The sequence below is a fragment of the Taurulus bubalis genome (assembly GCF_910589615.1).
Source record: "Taurulus bubalis genome assembly, chromosome: 18".
NCBI classification, from domain to species: Eukaryota; Metazoa; Chordata; class Actinopteri; order Perciformes; family Cottidae; genus Taurulus; species Taurulus bubalis.
Genome location: NC_136606.1, coordinates 12,874,386 through 12,892,106, shown reverse-complemented (window position 1 = coordinate 12,892,106; position 17,721 = coordinate 12,874,386). Strand labels below are relative to the sequence as shown.

At 41.6% G+C, this 17,721-nt stretch overlaps 1 protein-coding gene across 3 annotated transcripts in view; it reads left to right on the top strand.

Moving 5' to 3' along the window:
- Positions 1 to 14,860, top strand: part of relch (RAB11 binding and LisH domain, coiled-coil and HEAT repeat containing) — a gene marked incomplete at its 5' end in the record, with an annotated part of 30,544 nt that extends 15,684 nt beyond the window's left edge. For all 3 annotated transcript variants that reach the window (XM_079234555.1, XM_079234554.1, XM_079234553.1), the window contains 19 exons: positions 690 to 802; positions 944 to 1,034; positions 1,572 to 1,643; positions 1,736 to 1,876; positions 2,070 to 2,234; positions 2,628 to 2,775; positions 2,869 to 3,025; positions 3,137 to 3,260; positions 3,744 to 3,792; positions 4,435 to 4,514; positions 5,021 to 5,127; positions 5,762 to 5,861; positions 7,409 to 7,491; positions 9,811 to 9,874; positions 9,996 to 10,134; positions 10,257 to 10,373; positions 11,852 to 11,940; positions 12,562 to 12,632; positions 13,970 to 14,860. In XM_079234555.1, coding sequence (XP_079090681.1) covers positions 690 to 802; positions 944 to 1,034; positions 1,572 to 1,643; positions 1,736 to 1,876; positions 2,070 to 2,234; positions 2,628 to 2,775; positions 2,869 to 3,025; positions 3,137 to 3,260; positions 3,744 to 3,792; positions 4,435 to 4,514; positions 5,021 to 5,127; positions 5,762 to 5,861; positions 7,409 to 7,491; positions 9,811 to 9,874; positions 9,996 to 10,134; positions 10,257 to 10,373; positions 11,852 to 11,940; positions 12,562 to 12,632; positions 13,970 to 14,090 — 2,031 coding nt within the window. In that variant the 3' untranslated portion in view covers positions 14,091 to 14,860. The remainder of the gene's footprint in view (positions 1 to 689; positions 803 to 943; positions 1,035 to 1,571; positions 1,644 to 1,735; positions 1,877 to 2,069; positions 2,235 to 2,627; positions 2,776 to 2,868; positions 3,026 to 3,136; positions 3,261 to 3,743; positions 3,793 to 4,434; positions 4,515 to 5,020; positions 5,128 to 5,761; positions 5,862 to 7,408; positions 7,492 to 9,810; positions 9,875 to 9,995; positions 10,135 to 10,256; positions 10,374 to 11,851; positions 11,941 to 12,561; positions 12,633 to 13,969) is intronic.
- Positions 14,861 to 17,721: the final 2,861 nt, after the last annotated feature.

Sequence of the window (17,721 nt, the reverse complement as noted above, 5' to 3'; positions counted from 1 at the left end):
TGTGTGCACTCTCTAATTTGGGTATGTGTGGCTGGAATGTAGGGCTGACCACAATTTTGCCATGGAGGCCCTCTATGAAGGGCAGCTGAGCTCTCTCCCCTCTGGCAAGAAGGTCCTTAAACTCTATCTGAACTCTGGCATAGAACTGTGTTGTAGTGGGGGCAACTCGTGCAATATGTAGAGACCTTTTCATTACCATGCTGTTGCGAGGACAGCTTTGGTCCAAGATTACTTCCTCTCAGCTACTGCATTTAACATTTAACTAGTTTGAAACAGTCTATTTGTGTGTCTGTCTAAATGCAGCTCTGTCTGGGTGTGTGCATGCTCTATTTACGTTTCTACAGTTAATGGCTCTCATTGTACGTACGTGACTCCAAAGCCAAATGAGTCACGGTATAACACCAACAAGGTATTGAAGGTAAGCATGTATTCACTGGTGTTAACGGACTCCTGTTGGTTTCAAAGATGCCCCCCCGTGTTTCTCCCTGTGCCTTTCCCATATTCTCTCCTCTCTTTAATAAATACTGTCTCACCCTTTTCTACTCCCCGTCCTCCATGGACTTCCAGGCCCGCTTGACTGCTATCGACACTCCTTTCACTTTGTGTTTCAGCCGTGCCCTCCCATCAGGAAAGTAATCTAAACTGATGCCACTTCTCTTTCTGTGTCTTTCTCATCTCTTCTCCTTCAGGAGTTGATCCCGCTCATCTTATGTACCGCCTGCCTTCACCCAGAGTCTAAAGAGAGGGACCAGCTCCTCCACATCCTCTTCAACCTAATCAAGAGGCCAGATGATGAGCAGAGGTGCGTACGTTTGTGTTTGTAGACGAAGCAATATGGTCAGTTTATCATGATGGATGATCAACCTCTTACCAATGTACCATTGTTAAGCTCCACGATCGTGAGGCACTACATGACCATATCCTGTTGTTGTGTTCCCAAAAGACAAATGATCTTGACGGGGTGTGTTGCCTTTGCGAGGCACGTGGGTCCCACGCGTGTTGAGGCTGAACTACTTCCTCAGTGCTGGGAACAGGTACAGGACACACACTGCAGGTGGTCTTTGTTATTGAGTGTGCTGTCTCTGGTTTTCTGCAATGTTCTTACAAGAAGCGCTTATCCTCCACCTGTGACACTTAAATGGCACTTTATAAGGGTTTTTTTTCTCTGTTCATGTAAATGTTGTAGTGCAAGTTATTAGAAACAATTCTCAGTTGTGTCTTGTATTTAGTGAGATTACCATTCATTGTTGTTGTAATTGCATATTCTGACTCTGACCACTATCACTACCTCCATGGTGTCCCTGACTTATGTGATAGCTGTCTTGTTTTCATTGCCACCTGTGTCACCTCATGCAACACATTTATGGGAAAAACAGCTTCCAGAAGTTTGGAGGCTGAGAATTTGCCCAGAAAGACCAATAGCGGTTTCCACAGGGTCAGCATGTTGATGATACTCCAGTTGTTTCCATTCCACGGTGGCTGCCCTCCAGTCTACTTCTCTCCCCTTTTCAACTTCTGTTCCTGTATTTCTTTTAAAACATTTTCCTCTAAGTCTGTCTGTTCTTCTGCAGATTAACCACAAATATCCAGAGAGGAGATTGTTGGTGGCTGAGTCCTGTGGAGCCTTAGCACCATACCTGCCCGTAAGAAAACATTGTGCACACAGCAATTATTAATTTTTATATATGTATATATAGGTGAATACAATATGAATGAATTATCTCTGTCTCTGCAGAAGGAGATCCGTAGCTCCTTGGTGCTGTCCATGTTGCAGCAGATGCTCGCTGAGGATAAGGCTGACATGGTCAGAGAGGCTGTGGTCAAGAGTCTGGGTATCATCATGGGTTACATAGATGACTCTGACAAGTACTCCCAGGTAGGTGTGTTACGATAGGAAAGCGTGTCAGAACTTAATATAAAGGGTTCTACTTTCTTTTGGTCATAAAACAGTTATTTTAACATTAATGTGAAAAAAACTAAATGTTAAAACAGCCCTAAAGATTGATTTAGCTGTTTCTGTTAATGTTTGTGGGTAAATCCTTATGCACATCAATGTGTGTGTCCTTCAGGGTGTTGAGCTGATGCTGCTGTCACTTGGGGACCCATCAGAGCGGGTCGTCAGTGCAGTCCACCAGGTCTTCATTCCTGCATTTGCTGCCTGGACCACAGAGCTGGGCACCCTGCAAACTGCCCTCATCCCTTCTCTATTGGCGCGTATAGAGAAACTACTTATGGTAAGTGCCTGTGCGTTTAAAACCTGAGAGCCTTTCTCACCCCCTCGTGAGTTTGTTGAGTCAAAGACATACAAATGATACACACAAATACGGTTTGTTCAAGATGTGTAATGTGCAGTAAACTAGAGGAAAAGCAAATGTTTCAGAGTATAGCAATATGCTGTAAATATGTACAAGAAAATCATCATTAACATTGAAAGGAACTATCCAATACTACAGATATGTGCATTTTGAATATGTGTACTGTTGTAGCCTACCCTATAGGGAAATTTAAATGGAAACATCATATGGATAGCCTCCATGATTCTTCTCATCGCTGCACAGAAAGATAATACATTGCACTTCAGCCCTCTTGCTTTCTCTTTTCTCTTCTGTACCTCCCTCTTTCTGTAGCAAGGAGAACATGGTCTGGATGAACACAAGCTACACATGTTCCTGTCGGCCCTGCAGTCTCTCATCCCTCCTCTGTTTGCTGTGGTGCTGCAGAACGCACCCTTCACCAGCAGAGCCAAACTCACCGGAGACATACCTGCAATAGAGGGTAGGACAACTACACAAACACACACAGGGCAGATGTAGAAGTATTCTTGAAGCAGTTAATTTCCATTCTGTTCCTGTGCCTTTGGTCTTGTAGTGACACGGTTCCCAAGGCCAGCTTCTCCCCTCCAGGACGTGGCAACCATCATCGGCAGTAGAGAGATGCTGAGTGCCCTGCTGCTACTCTACGACTACCAGCTAGAGCAGGAAGGAACCACTGGCTGGGACAGCCTGCTCTGGGTGGTCAACCAACTGTGAGACACACACACACACACACACACACACGTAAAGTCTTTGTACATGGTATCACCAAAGCGTACACAAACGATCCCGCACACTGATTTCCATTTGTCTGCTGTCTCCAGCCTTCCGCAGCTCATAGAGATCGTTGGTCGCATCAATGTGACGTCATCGACCTGCGTACATGAGTTCTCTCGCTTCTTCTGGAGGCTTTGTCGCACCTTCGGCAAGATTTTTACCAACACTAAGGTAAAACCTAGGGAAGTTTGAGTAGTCTCCTTCAATTCACCTTATCTCAACTCTGCCTCTCCACTTAAAAATCCCAAAAGAGCCCACAAATGTTCAATTCCTTCATACATTGACTATATATTTATTCTCAGCCATTTCGAGTGTCTAAATTCTAAGTTTTAAATGTATGCACTAGTAAGAAATCTAGTGTCCTAGCATTCACATGAGGTATCTACAATATGTGTTTACTACACCATCTATTCATCTGGAGAATAATGAATGAGCATCTGATTTAGAACACAGCTGTAGTGAGCTGCATTTAGGAGCGGATAGTGAACATGTTATTTATCAGGGGTTGACTATGAGTCACTGTTAGTCCAGTAGTTGTACCTGTTAAGTCTTTCTCTGAACTCTGTGAGGTAATGAGAACCGTACAACTGTGAAATAGTACTGAAAAGTAAATGTCAATTATATTTATGAATGGCATTTTGTTTCCACGTTCAGGTCAAACCACAGTTTCAAGAGATCCTCCGACTATCTGAAGAGAATGTTGGTGAGTGCAGATTAGACCTACACAAACATTTGTTGTAAGATTTCCTCAGCTCTCTCAAGAGACTGTTTGTAGGTGGAGTTCGGGCGCAGACACTGTTGATGTAAACAAGCTATTTGGGGCCCGTTATGGGTGTTCCCCTCTTTCTTTTTTTCAATTCCGGACATGTTTCTGTAGTTATGAGGTGCTTGGTCTCAGTTGTCTGCCAAGTGATTTAGCTTTGGTATTGTGGCCATTTATGAAATGTGTTTTGGACTGGGTCCCAGTTTGCGTTTAGGCCATTGTGACCCTTACATTGCAACTGTCCTTTTCAGTAGTTTTTTTTATTTATTTTTTTAAACCCAAAACAATGTAATGCATGCTGTAGACACATTGTGACACAAACAGTCATGTTACCAAATGCCATTTAGTAACATGACTGTTTATGACTGTTTATGTCACAATGTGACAGACTGTAACTGACTGCTATCATATTAGAATGTACTGCGTATTTTTAATTTCCCCTGATTAATTGGGCAAAAACAGATGATGAATAGCTGTTTGAGTAAATATGTGTCAAACTTGATTCACAATTGTGTACACGGGGAAATGTCTATCTCTGGATTATTTTTCCTACTTCATTCTATTTTGTTTTCCTCTTGTCAGAATCTTCAGCCGGGAACGATATTCTCACCAAAGCCACAGTCCCCATCTATGCCACTGGAGTGCTGACTTGTTATAACCAGGTATGCAAATAGCAGACCACAGCCGAATAGCAGGCGACTTGAAGTCCATTCATTTCAGGAGTCACCTTGTGGTGTTGCAATATAAATCAGTCAATACGTCAATAATTTTTTCCTGGTAGTCAGTTGACATGTGGAGTATTTTAGCCCCTATTCTTTTTGTGTATGTTATTTTATATTATGTGAACCACGTTACATTTTGGGTAATTATTCTTTTGTTACAAGGGAAAATCCACACATCAAGCCGCCATTTTAGGGATTTTAGGTTCACTAAATTATGCAGCATTTGCAAATCCCTGTGGACAACACTTTCTCTACAACACATCAATAAAACCTGTTCAGAAGCCCTTTTCAACTTGTGTTGAAAGTGTCAAAAGATCTTTGCTGTGCCAAAATACTCTTACTGATCTGGAGAACTTTGCACACATGTGTGCATATTAAAAGGTAGAGGTTAATATTTGTGTTGCCTCCATGATGCAACTGATAAACATTCTATTATTTCTGTGAAGGACGAAGATCGCAAGTTGTTGGTGGGTTTCCTGGAGGATGTTATGACGACGCTATCTCTGTCCCAGGCACCTCTCGACAGCCTGAAGGCCTCCTTTGTAGAGCTGGGGTGAGACACACACACACACACACACACACACACACACACACACACACACACACACACACACACACACACACACACACACACACACACACACACACACACACACACACACTGGACCACTGTTTCTGCTCATCGAGAACATAAAAATGTAAATGAAAAATAACAATTTTATTTTAAGGTCCCCTTTTATAATGTAATATTACCACACAAATATGTGTACGACATCATCGCAATATAAACAATGCTGACCCTCATAAAAGTTGGTTAATTCTAGTGGCTGATACGTTAACTCTGTCAGCGAAGGAAGTTTCAAAAAGAGCATTGATTTAATGAAAACTATCACATGCTGGAGTACTGTAACTGCTCTTCAAATCTGAATTAATGCAGTATGAGGGAGAAAGAAACTTGATTTAATTCCAAACTTTCACAATGGTCCAGGTAATGAAAATGTCATCACATCAGCAGATTCACTCGGTTGCATTTGTATTTACTTTGCTTGTGTTTCTTTCTTTTCATAAAACAGAAATCTCTTGCATCGACACACTTTCTTCTGTATATAATCTAATTGATTTGCAGCGCAGTTGTTCAGCGTGTGTAAAAATTATTACCCAGTATTTATCTCATTTTCTCTTTTCAGTGCCAACCCGGTATACCATGAATTGCTGCTCACTGTTCTGTGGTATGGGGTAGTCCATACCTCTGCACTGGTCCGTTGTACTGCAGCACGGATGTTTGAGGTAGAAAAGACACACACACATACACACACCACATAATGTCAGATTTTTGGATTTTTTATATATATTATATATATATGATAACTCTACTACAAATCGTATACCAGTAGATTAAAACATGGCTTCACAATTATGGATAAAATGGTCATTCACATTAATTTGTTGACTGTATGTTATTATCCTGTTAAAGTTTTGTTTTTTTCTATTATAATAAACAATACATTTTAAATTAAATCATAAGTACTGTATTATTAAGCTAAAATTCAGTCATAAACAAATTTTGCAGTGCTACATTATATATATATATATATATATATATATATATAATGTGTCTGCTTATATTTTTGCTGTACATGTGCTAGCTCTGCTTGCTGTTGCTGCTGTTTAACATGCTTTTAATATTTAGCTACCCTATCTTATGAGTGTGAACTATGACTTCTCTAACTTATAAGCGCCCTGGTTCCAACTGTATACCTCGACCCTCCCAGAGTTAACAGACCCGTCACTGTGCACTGGTCTCACAACAGACTACAAAAATATCTGCTGCATGTCAGAGAAGAAGTCAGCAACCTGAAAGTAAAGTCGAAAGAGTTCAAGGTCTGTTCCTTTTCAATGTTGTTGGAAAGAGTAATTTAATCAGAAATGTTTTCTCATGAATATTTTTGTACTTCTTTGGTATTTCAAGTCTTATTGAAATATAATACTTTGACTATGTTTTAGGGAAGTCGATTGTTTCCCTGTTTTTGACCTGGCCAGGTTCCCAAGGCAAATGTCCAGGCCTGAACAACCATAACAAATCACATCTCCCAGTCCTTTGAGATCTGTGCACACTTTAGGTCAAATATTGGAATGAGGGTCTAGGTATGGCAGTAGATCCGGCCTGTGTTGATTCTAAACGTGGGGAGGAGGAGTGGGAGGCTGTATTCATGTCCCCCCCCCCCCCCCCCCCAACCCCCCCTCTTGCTGTTTTGTGAGTTACTTGCCCTTTCCCAACACACCCTACTGTCACCATTCCATAGTGACTAGCTGTCCACCATTGCCAAAACTATGGGTTGCTATTTGGACCTTTACCACAGATCCCAGATCAGATTAGTTTACTTTCATCTGTTTTATCAATTTGAACTGAATTAAATAACAATCTGACCTGGAGTCTGTGAAAAATGCCCACAGCTTTATGCTCACCATACTGTAAAAGTATTTGTGCAGTTTAGTTATGTTGGCTTTGCCATTCCTTCTGCATACATGCGTGTGCATGTATGTATGTATGTATGTGTGAGTGTCTGTGTGTGTGTGTGTTTGCGTATGTGTGATTGTGTGCTTGATATATGCAGTGCCGTTCCGTGCCTCGCAGCTATGGTTCTTGTCATAGTATATCACTTTCTTCCTATCTTTTTGTGTTTCTTTTACTTTTTCCCTCCCCTTTTCTGTTTTGCTTCTTTTTTTCTTTCTTTTTTTTTTCCTCTCTATCTATTGGCGGTGTTGCTCGCTCTTGTCCCAATGCCCCCGCCCACCTCTGTGACATCACGGCTGGTTCTATCCAATCCGATCAGCTGCTGGTGAAGGGGGTGAATGAGACGCTGGTAGCTCAGAGAGTGGTGCCGGCTCTCATCACACTGTCCTCCGACCCTGAAATGTAAGTGGAACAACAACAACAATAAACCGCGCCGCGTCTCTCCCCCCTTCTCTTTGCCGCCTGAGAACTATCGCACTGAAACAAGTCTGTACCTGCCAGGAGCAAATCCAGTACACAAACAATTTCTCGAGACACCTCATTTAATAAATACTTTACTCCATTCGATGTAAATTTTACAATTTCAGATTCCACTGGTCCCTATTTTTAATTTTCCTTTTGAATGGCATATTTTTGTTGTTGTGTGGAGTTTCTCCTGTGTTGGTTCAGGCTCAGACCAACCGCTGTTTACACTAACACTGCATGTGCACATCATTAATCTGCAACTCGTACCCACGGCAGCTCTCACCAAGTCATCAGTCTGCAACGCTAACCTGTCCAGATGTGAGTGCACATTGTCTGCATGCGGCAATAGCACAGTTCCAGCATGCTCATCTGTAACCCCCCCCATCTTCCTCCCCACCGTACTCCGTTTAAGCAGGGCCCCTCCTCCCGACCAATCTGCCAGCTACTGGTTGGTTATCTTCGCCCCGTCTTTTGCAGTTTTATTCTCTCTCTCTCTCTCTCTATCTATCTATCTCTCTCTCTCTATATCTCTCTCTCTATCTCTCTCTCTCTATATCTCTCTCTCTATATATTCAATATCATCCCTTCTATCTTTCCTTTACCTCTCTCCTCCTACCCTCTATCTTTCCCTCCCTCCCTCCCTCCTGTCTCTGTCTCCTCCCACCCTGCCTCTCCCTCTCTCATCATGCTGTGTGGTGGGTTTGCAGTTGGTTCTCCGAGGCATGAGTGAAGCATTAGTAGATCGTCGTGCGGCTCCGGCCCTTATAACTCTGTGCAGTGGGCCTGAATTGTGAGTCAATCGACACAAGAAAACCTCTCTGTAAACGTTGTCATTTTGTGGGCTGCATCCTTACAGTGTAGCAGTGTCCTCCCTTTGTTTTCGCTGAGCTTGAATGGGCACTTAAAAAAAAAAAAGAACCCTTCAGGACATCTGAAGTACACTAGTGGCATATTATTTAACCACCACAAACATTCAATGGAAGAGGATGTTGAAGCCTGAAGTAAATTGTTTCTCTTCCTGCATCCCGTCTTCAATGATCGCCTGATCTAGAGTCACAATGATTACTTAAATCTCTCCAAGTTCAATCTTGTGGCACATATGTGTCCTTGTCATTGCTGTGTAAGCATGCCATGCCTTGACAGTTATTCAAAGATCAGCTCTCCTACAAGCAAAACATTTTTTTGGGGCTGCCAGCGTGTCTTTAGCTCACATGTTTGTGATTATCCAAGATAATGGAATTAGTGGCGACACTGTTGGAATGCAGCCCATCTCATCATTCTCTGTATTGAAATGCACATGCTAATGGGTGCACACTTGACCCAACTTGTAGATTTAACATATATTTATTTTTAAAATCTTCATATTTTTGGCACAATGTCTTTCTCATATCTTCCGAGTCCAAGATGGCTCAAGTGTATCTCTTTCCAGCTCCTGCTGACAGTGGTATGATTATCTAACATCACCCTAACAGCACCCCATTAATCTTGCTTTTCACAGTCCATTATAATCATTGAATATTTTCAGATATTATTATTCTGCATTATGTTTTCTCATATTTGTTTAATTGTTTTGAATTGAATGATGCCCTAAAAAAAAAGTAGCTGCATATTTTCCTGATGTATTTAATCTAGTGTTCATAGGGGTCAAATATTATAAGCAATGTTTAGCAAGTTTCATGTTATTCAATACAAGGAAGGTTTTTAAACATGTATAAAGAAAATAACTTATCTCAATAGTAGCAGATGGTCATCGTTAAAACTGCCCAGTCAAATACAGACTTACTAGATCAACAAAGCTTTTAGCTGTTAAACTGGCAATCAACTCCGTGAGCAAACACCTGAGCTTACTAGCGAGCTACTCGTGGTCATTACTAAGTAATCACTATAGTTGCATAATCCTAGAATATGTCAAAACTAAAGCAGTCACACTTCTTTGTGGTTTTAGAACAAATTCCTACTGGGCCAAATATGCAGAGAAATAATAATTCCAGTACATTTAACTCCATTAGTAGCATTATTTGGAAAATCACAAAATAGCTACAAATGACATGACCTGAGGCCGTCTAAGTTGTGGTTAATGTGGTTAAAACCCAATGATCTGATGATTTAAATGTTGTTTCATGAATGTGCAAACTATTGGCACGAAATATTGGATTCATGCTAAAAAGCGTGTTGAGAAATGGGAGAATACCTAAAACAGTGATTCCAGTGACTATGAATGGTAAAACCATTGTCTTGCCCTCCTGGTGCTTTTAGCTCAGTGAGGATATCAACTATACCTGCCTTTGGTACCATCATGGAGACCGTCACACAAAAAGAGGTAGGAAACTAGCTGCACATTTTCTAATAAGCTGACTATGAATCTGATTGAATAATAATCATAATGAATGCGCAAATCATTATGAAACATGTTTAAACATAGTTTCTGTGCATGCGTGTAGCTGCTGGAGCGTGTAAAAATGCAGCTGGCGTCATTCCTGGAAGACCCTCAGTACCAAGATCAGCACTCTTTGCACATGGAGATCATCAGGACGTTTGGAAGAGTTGGACCGAACGCAGAGCCGCGCTTTAGAGACGAGTGTACGTGAAAGACACAAATACATAACATTTCCAATCGTGAACAATGTCTAATTTGTTTGTTTTGCTTTGACGTTGCGGCTGCTTTTCAAGTGCACTCACTTTATGTCTGTAAATTCCTCTAGTCGTGTTGCCACATCTTCACAAGCTGGCGCTGGCTAACAACAGCCAGACGGCGGAGAGCAAGAGGATCGACATTGCCACCCAGCTGTTTGAGGCCTACAGCGCCCTCTCCTGCTGCTGTATCCTTCCAGAGGTCATACTAGATGGGCCATACACTGGTCCGCTTGGATTTACTTTCATTTATAGTTCTGATAACAGCTATATACTCTACTGAAAAGCGTAACAGCCAGATAACTTGTGAATCTTAAGGGGAACAATGTGCAATTCAGTTCACGTCTTACAAAAGGTCAGCTCACTGCCCTGTATGTATTTCCAAAGGATTTACTCAAAGTCTGTGTCAAGGTTGGCTTGGGTTCAGGGTTCGCTATCGTAACAGTGAGTCAGAGGGAAGGTCGTTAGAATACCGGGCCAAGCGCTAGCTGCACTGTTTAGGTGTGCTCCTAGATGTGCCGGCTGAACTGTGTGGCACTTTTTTGCGTGTGTGTGTGTGTGTGTGTGTGTGTGTGTGTGTGTGTGTGTGTGTTGGCAGAGTCTGCCTGTCATTTGGCAGAAGGAGAAAGGGAAAATAAGCTGCCTCCATTTTGGGGCTCGAGTAATTACAGGGTTGGTTAAGCAAAGGAAAGGATGAGAGAGTGAGAACGCGCGTGAGATGAAGGAAGGGCTGAGCATCAACTCCAATCGTTAGTAACAGTTCCCAGGATAGGACTCACGTTTACTCTACCTCTGCTTAGTCTGTCGCCTTTCTCTTCTGTGATTGTTTCCTCTCTCACTATTTCTCCTTTCATACTCTTTTTTTTTTTCCTTTCTATTTCTCTACTCTACTTTTTCTGTCAACCACACCCTATGCACACACACACACACACACACACACACACACACACACACACACACACACACACACACACACACACACACAGACAGAGTGCAGCTGGTCTGCGGTTCATTCCTGTGGATCTTTGTCAGGCTGTTATTGTGCAGTGCAGTAGTGTCCAGGAGGTATAGCCCTAACCTCTGAGGCTTTACCTCCCACTGCACTTCTTTCTCGTGTAATCAATCTGACGGCTCTGAAATTGTTCATTCCCATCTCTAAAAATATATAAATCTGTTCACTCTGCGTCCCATACAGCTAAACTGGCAATGACAGGTGGCATAACGCACACACACTCCTGGACAAAGTAGTATTGTGCTTAAATCTAGGTTTGTGTCAACATAATGTGGTATAGCAATACATATATTTGTACAATCAAAGGAATATGAATAGTCCTAAGTAAACTCCACACATCTGGAAATGCCTGGAAGCACTATCCAAACAGTGTTTTTAACATCTTGGCTCTGAAAACACTAGCTTTTAAATGTCTATGCCTCTACATGTAGTGAGAAAAACAAGAATGTCTGGACAGGTAAGGGTTGTTTTTGCTGTCCTTTTTTTTTTTTTTCATTCTTTCATTCCCAGATTACTCAATTTTAAAGTGAACACCCACATTTCTGAAACCTGCATGGCCGCCCCGATGTGATTTCTACTGTATGAATAGTAATGCACTCATATATGGTGCCGCAAGGTGCTTTGGATCATTCCCGTCCTTAACTTCCTGTGCAGTCATTTCTGAGGAGGTGATGGTCAACCACTTCCTGCCTGGCCTCAGGTGTCTCCGCGCCGACATGGAGCAGCTCTCTCCTGAGCATGAGGTTAGGAGGCACTCCTGTGGGGTGGGGGTGAGGGGGAGATTTGCATACACATATTCAGACACCGGCTCTTCCACTCACAATGCATGCATGTGTTTAGCAGCTCGTCCCAGTGGACCAGAGAGTCTCCTTCTTTATGTGTGTTTTTCTCAGAACTTCTTACATAGTCTTGGTGAAGACAGACAGTCTGACTCTCCACCTCTTTCTCAGACACACTCATACACACACGTCTGCCATTTTTATTTGTGTCTCAGAATCTCAAGCGTACCATTTCATGTGAGCATTTTCCCAAGGTGACTAATGATCAGCTGATTACATTTTTTTCCTCCATACACATCCGCTCTGTCTGTCAGGTCTGCATACCAGATTCCAGAACAAGAATTATTTTCCAAAGTGGAACTTCCACGCATTAAAACATACAAATGCATAAAAGCTTTTTATTCAGTGATGTTGGAACATAATTAGACTATGCCACCTGTCTTGTACCACTCCAGTGGTTAACAGCATGATGTTTGCAAGTATTGTATCCATGGCGTTGCAAAAATAAATCTTTGATTAAATCATTCCGTTTTTTTCATGACAAAGGTAGTAACATTTCATGTGTCTCTGTTGTGTCGTCCACAGGTTATTCTAAGTTCTATGATCAAAGAGTGTGAAATCAAGGTGGAAAACAGAGGAATGGCTGACGCACAAGGGTGAGAACAAACAATCAGTCCCATTCCCACTATCACTTCTTCTGAAATCATTTGCAAAATATTGGATTTTATTGCCAGCGAGGCAGCAACCGCAACAAGGGATGGCTTTAAAGGGGTAATTAAAAGGTATTTGGAGTGGGAAGAAGTAGTCCAACTGTGAGGGGAGGGGTCACTTAATAGTGTTGGATCTGGGCCTGAATTGCTGGTTTATTACTCAAGAGAGAGAGAACATTTAAGAGTGTTGAACCACACTCATTATGTGGGTATCTTCACACAGAGAGAGAGGGAGCAGACAAATACGAGGAGTTGTTTGGGGAAAGCTAGGAGAGCTGGGAAACCGGCCAAACTGTGGGTGTCTTTTTAAATGATGTTTCCCCCATCTTGTTAACATGTGTTTGGGGCTCATTAAGAGCAGTGTGTGCATATATGGATGAAAGAAGTGTGTATATGTCTGCTTCTCTCTGTGCACATATGCTCAGTTTTGGGTGTGTTCCCCAAAACCCTCTGAGGTTAAAATCTCTATGTCCGTGCCAAGAGATTTTTGCTCCTCTTTCATTTTGGTCTGACAAGTCTTTCTTCGACTTTTCACACTATAATTGATCATTTGGATTCTTGTTTGTGCAGCTTGTGTCTTTCGAGTAGTTTTGACCTTGTAGAACTTCCCTCTCCCCATTTACTTCCTGCTATGAAATATTCCTGATATGTTGGGGCTGTCGCAGCTTAGTGAGCATTCTGTCAAAATTACTTTTTGAAGTGGCATCCCATAACAATGGTTTAATATTCCAGTTTACTACATTTTACATGCTTATGCACATTTATTCTGAAAGGTATATTCAATGTATAAAATATCCAATAAATACGGTATGTAAGACAAGTGAAGTGATGCATCTAACAGTAAACTAACAGTTTGCAGGGAAGTTGAGGCCCTGAGATACGAGCCATTTTGATAACGACTTGTTTAGTTGTTATCTAGAAGTTATGAGGTGGTGTTCACCAGTCAACAGACACCTTACAGTAATTAACTTAAGTTTGGTGCTGGTGTTAAGATATGATGTTTGCCAAGCTGCTGCATTGCTCAACAGAAGGGCAGAGTGTTGTAACTGCTCAATTGTCTGAATCCCAGATAACTCAAAAGAGGAACTTATGGAGCCGTTAGACTGTAAAAATCAGGAGGGGCTGTATTGGCACACCGCATTTCCCGTTTAAAAGTAAATGTTTTTCGGTCCGTATTGTGAAGGCCTCACGGTTGGCGCTGCCTTGTCCAAGCTTGTCACAATATATGTAAATCAATTCCAAATGCCAAATTCAACCTGTATGCCCTTTTTTTCCCCCCATAGCTCCATGTCCATCGCCTCCAGTTTGGTGGGTGAAGATGCTAAGACCAAGTTCCTAAGCAAGATGGGTCAGCTAACCACCTCTGGCGCCATGCTGGCAAACGTCTTCCAGAGAAAGAAGTGATCGAGGACCCATCAATGACTGCAACTCACTGACAATCCCCTGCTGTCTTTTGGAGCGTTTCATTCTACTGGAAAAAGCGATGGTTCAGCTTAAAGTAGAACAAAACCATGTGTAATGTAATTCAGTTTCAAGATATGAAGTTTTGCTGAAAGTCCTATTGATTTAAAGTCTCCAGTGCAGCAGGACTCCATGCTCTTTTAAGGCGAAAAGCAATGTTTTTTTTGCAGTGAAAGCTGAGGTTTTCAAAAGCATTGTCGAGGACAAGGGATTTGCTTTTGTGAATCGGTGTTGTCAACATTGTCATTTGAGAAAGAGGGGAGAGAAGACGACACTGAACGGTGTTGAGATGCACACAAAGTGATAACAAGGGACTTGTTTCTGGACTTAAAAGTATCACAAAATTTCATTTGATTTCAGTGCTGTACTTCTTGTATGAGAAGAGCTTCACTCGTCATTAGGAAACAACACTCTGAGCAGGCCTGCTGGATTTCATTTAGAATTTCAAAACCCACCTTGGAGCAAAGGGTTGAACGTGCATTTATTATAGAATAATTGTACTGAAAGACAACAAACGTCTCTGTTAAGAATGCCTTGTACAGTGTGTCTGTACGGCTCTCAGATGTATTGCATACTTGAAGCTATGATAAAAATGTCTTGCCTTTCTTTAAAGTCTGTCACTGGTTTTTGTTTTGACAGCTTGTATTTTATAACTTATTTATGTCTTAACGAAAAAGAAAAAAATACTATTCCAACTTCCAAAGAAATTTGCACTTCACCTTTCTATTTTGTTCTTTGATAATATATATATATATATATATATATATATATATATATATATATATATATATATATATATATATATATATATATATATATATATATATATATATATCATTTGTTTCTAATTCAGAGTCCTATACATGATAAACATTATCACTACTGGTTTCTTTTTTGTTTATCCGTTTTGGCAATGTGAAGTCGAAGAGAACACTGCTCATAATTATTCCCTCTGTCCGTTGCATCTTGTCTCTGTGTTGCAGTGTCTCAGATAATCTTACTTTTCTTTTTCTAAAGTGGATATTTGTTTCTATTTTTGTTGTTCTTTTTAGATCTGCTCTGAGAAATGACCGTATCATACACTGAACTGAAGAGGATGGTACTCATTATGTATATTTGAAATCGGTGTCATGGTGTAATAAAAGATGGAGAACAGTTGTGTACTTAAATATGCCTCTGGAGACTTCACTGAATGTCGGCATGCTTTTACACTTGTTGGTGTCCTAAGTTTTGATTATGGCTCATGGCTCTGAGTGTCGACAGGTGTTGGAGGCTGTAAAACAAAGTAATTCCACAGACAAACACACACTCCTGCTGTCCCTGCACCTCACATCCAACCCTTTGATGTGGTCTATTGTCTGCTTAGTACAACAAACCAAAGTCCATCTTACGGGACATTCCCAACAACTTACTGCAAATAAGAACAGAAATAAAAGCTCAGATCTGCCGTCTAGATTGCACTATCTCTCAAAAATAACGTGGTTAACTTTGGCCTAGATCATCAAAAACATGCGACTGATCTCAGTCAAAGATGTGTGGACCTCAGAAGGTCGCCATAGGAATTCAACAGGGCCATTAAAGCACAATCCATCTTTTTTTTTTAAAGATTTTTATTAAAATGACATTAAGTAGCAGAAAATGTGGCTGTCATGTCAATGACATTGTTGATAAAGAACACATTTTGGACACTTCTGATTGACAGTGGAAAGTGAAGTGCAGTGCATTATAAATGTTGAAAAAATAAGGTGGGTCAAGCAGGGCATTGTGAAGCAGCACTCATTTAGTGGTTGAACATTACGTGAGTGAATGATAAAGAACAGAATTTGCATTTTCAGGCTAATATTCAACCATCGTCACTGATAAGGTGCCAGGTGGACAAATAATCGATGCACGACAGGGTGGAACTAGAGTGCATGGCATCGTGTGTGTGTGTGTGTGTGTGTGTGTGTGTGTGTGTGTGTGTGTGTGTGTGTGTGCGCGTGCGCGTGCGCGTGCGCGTGCATGCGCTCCCACTTTTTTGTGCGCGTGCCTGTGTGTGTGTCTCTGTCTGTCTGTGTCTGCAGATATGTGAGTGCAGAGTGGTGTGTGATTTGAATTTCTAGTGAGCACCTTTTGTTCTTTGTGTCAAAACAACCCTCCCTGCTTGTCAAGACCCTCTGCTTGGCTTTATCAACGTGGCTATGTGTCGCCATGCAATATGTGTTGTTCTGTGTGTGCATGTGTGCGTCCATGAAAGTTCTCCTGGCACTTTGTTGCTGTAGAAATGGACGTCAGCAGGCAGCTCTTACTCACATTGGTGACTTGGGTGACTCACTGATCACATCTGTTTCCAAAGCAGATCCAACCCAGAACCCACCGGAACATGGTGGCGAAGCCTTCATGTTATTATTCCACTCCGTGCTGTGTGGATGTGAGGGCCACATGCGTGCTTTTTAGCCCTGTGTGCTTCTCAATGCGTTCAAGGGAGACCGTGCCGAACCCTTGAAGCTCCCTCCAATACCATGGTACCAAATCAGGCTGCGGCTGCTTTCTTCTATGGAACAAGTGTGTGTTACTTCCATGGAAACCATTCGACCGGCCCATGGCGTGCATTCATTTTTGTGTATATGAGCTTTCTGGAATATGCATGACCTTTTGACTTGTTGTAAGTGATGCTAAGCAACACAACCCACATACTTGCAGACATAAAGAGTTGCACAGGCTCTGATCCAGGTCATCTGAAGTGTGATGATTATAAACCAGCATGGTGTTTGCCTGCAGTGGATCTACATTTTTATACATCAAAACAACCTAAATTGTAACTTTTATGTTTGAAGTGGAGCCTAACAGCGACTTCTTAATGTTTTTCAGTTTTGATGTTGGGGGTTGACTTTGGTGTGAATGTTTGGGGTGCGTTCAGAGTCAAGCTGAGGTTTCTGATTGCTATGAGAGTCTAATCTGGCTCTTAATTGCTACCGTGCGAGCTGCAGAGGCTCCACCACAAAACAGCTTCACTCAGCATGTTTTGACAGGAAGTGGGGGAGAGGGAGGACAGAGCCCTTTGCCTCCACTGGCTCAGCGTAAAACCCTCATTATTCTTCCTCTTTCTCCCTCAATTTAACTTCTTATGGATTCAACTGTTTGCCTATCTACACACCTCAATTTGACATGAGTCATTGTACCTTTTTATTCATCATTTGTGAAACTTCTGGAAATTCACTTTAACACAGATAACTGATTGATTATTTTAAAATATAAACTTTTTTTCTTCTTCTCTTCTCTCTCCAGTTCCATAACTCTTATCGAGGAATGTAGATTGCTTCATTTCTTTACAGCTCTTTTGTGTTGTTGTTTACCTCTCTTTTCCTCGCGTGTCGATCAACCCTGTCTGATCCATTCAGGGCCTTCACTGCAATTTTAATATTTGCATAACTGTCAACTTGAAGAGAACATTTTCTCCACTCTCTCAAACCTCCCCCTTTTGACTTGCCAAGGTAGGCTTGCCATGCAAATACGTTGCGTTTTCCCTTTTTCTTCCCTGGGGGTTGTGCTTTTGCTTTTCAGACTGTAGAAATGTCCATGGCTGTTCCAGGAC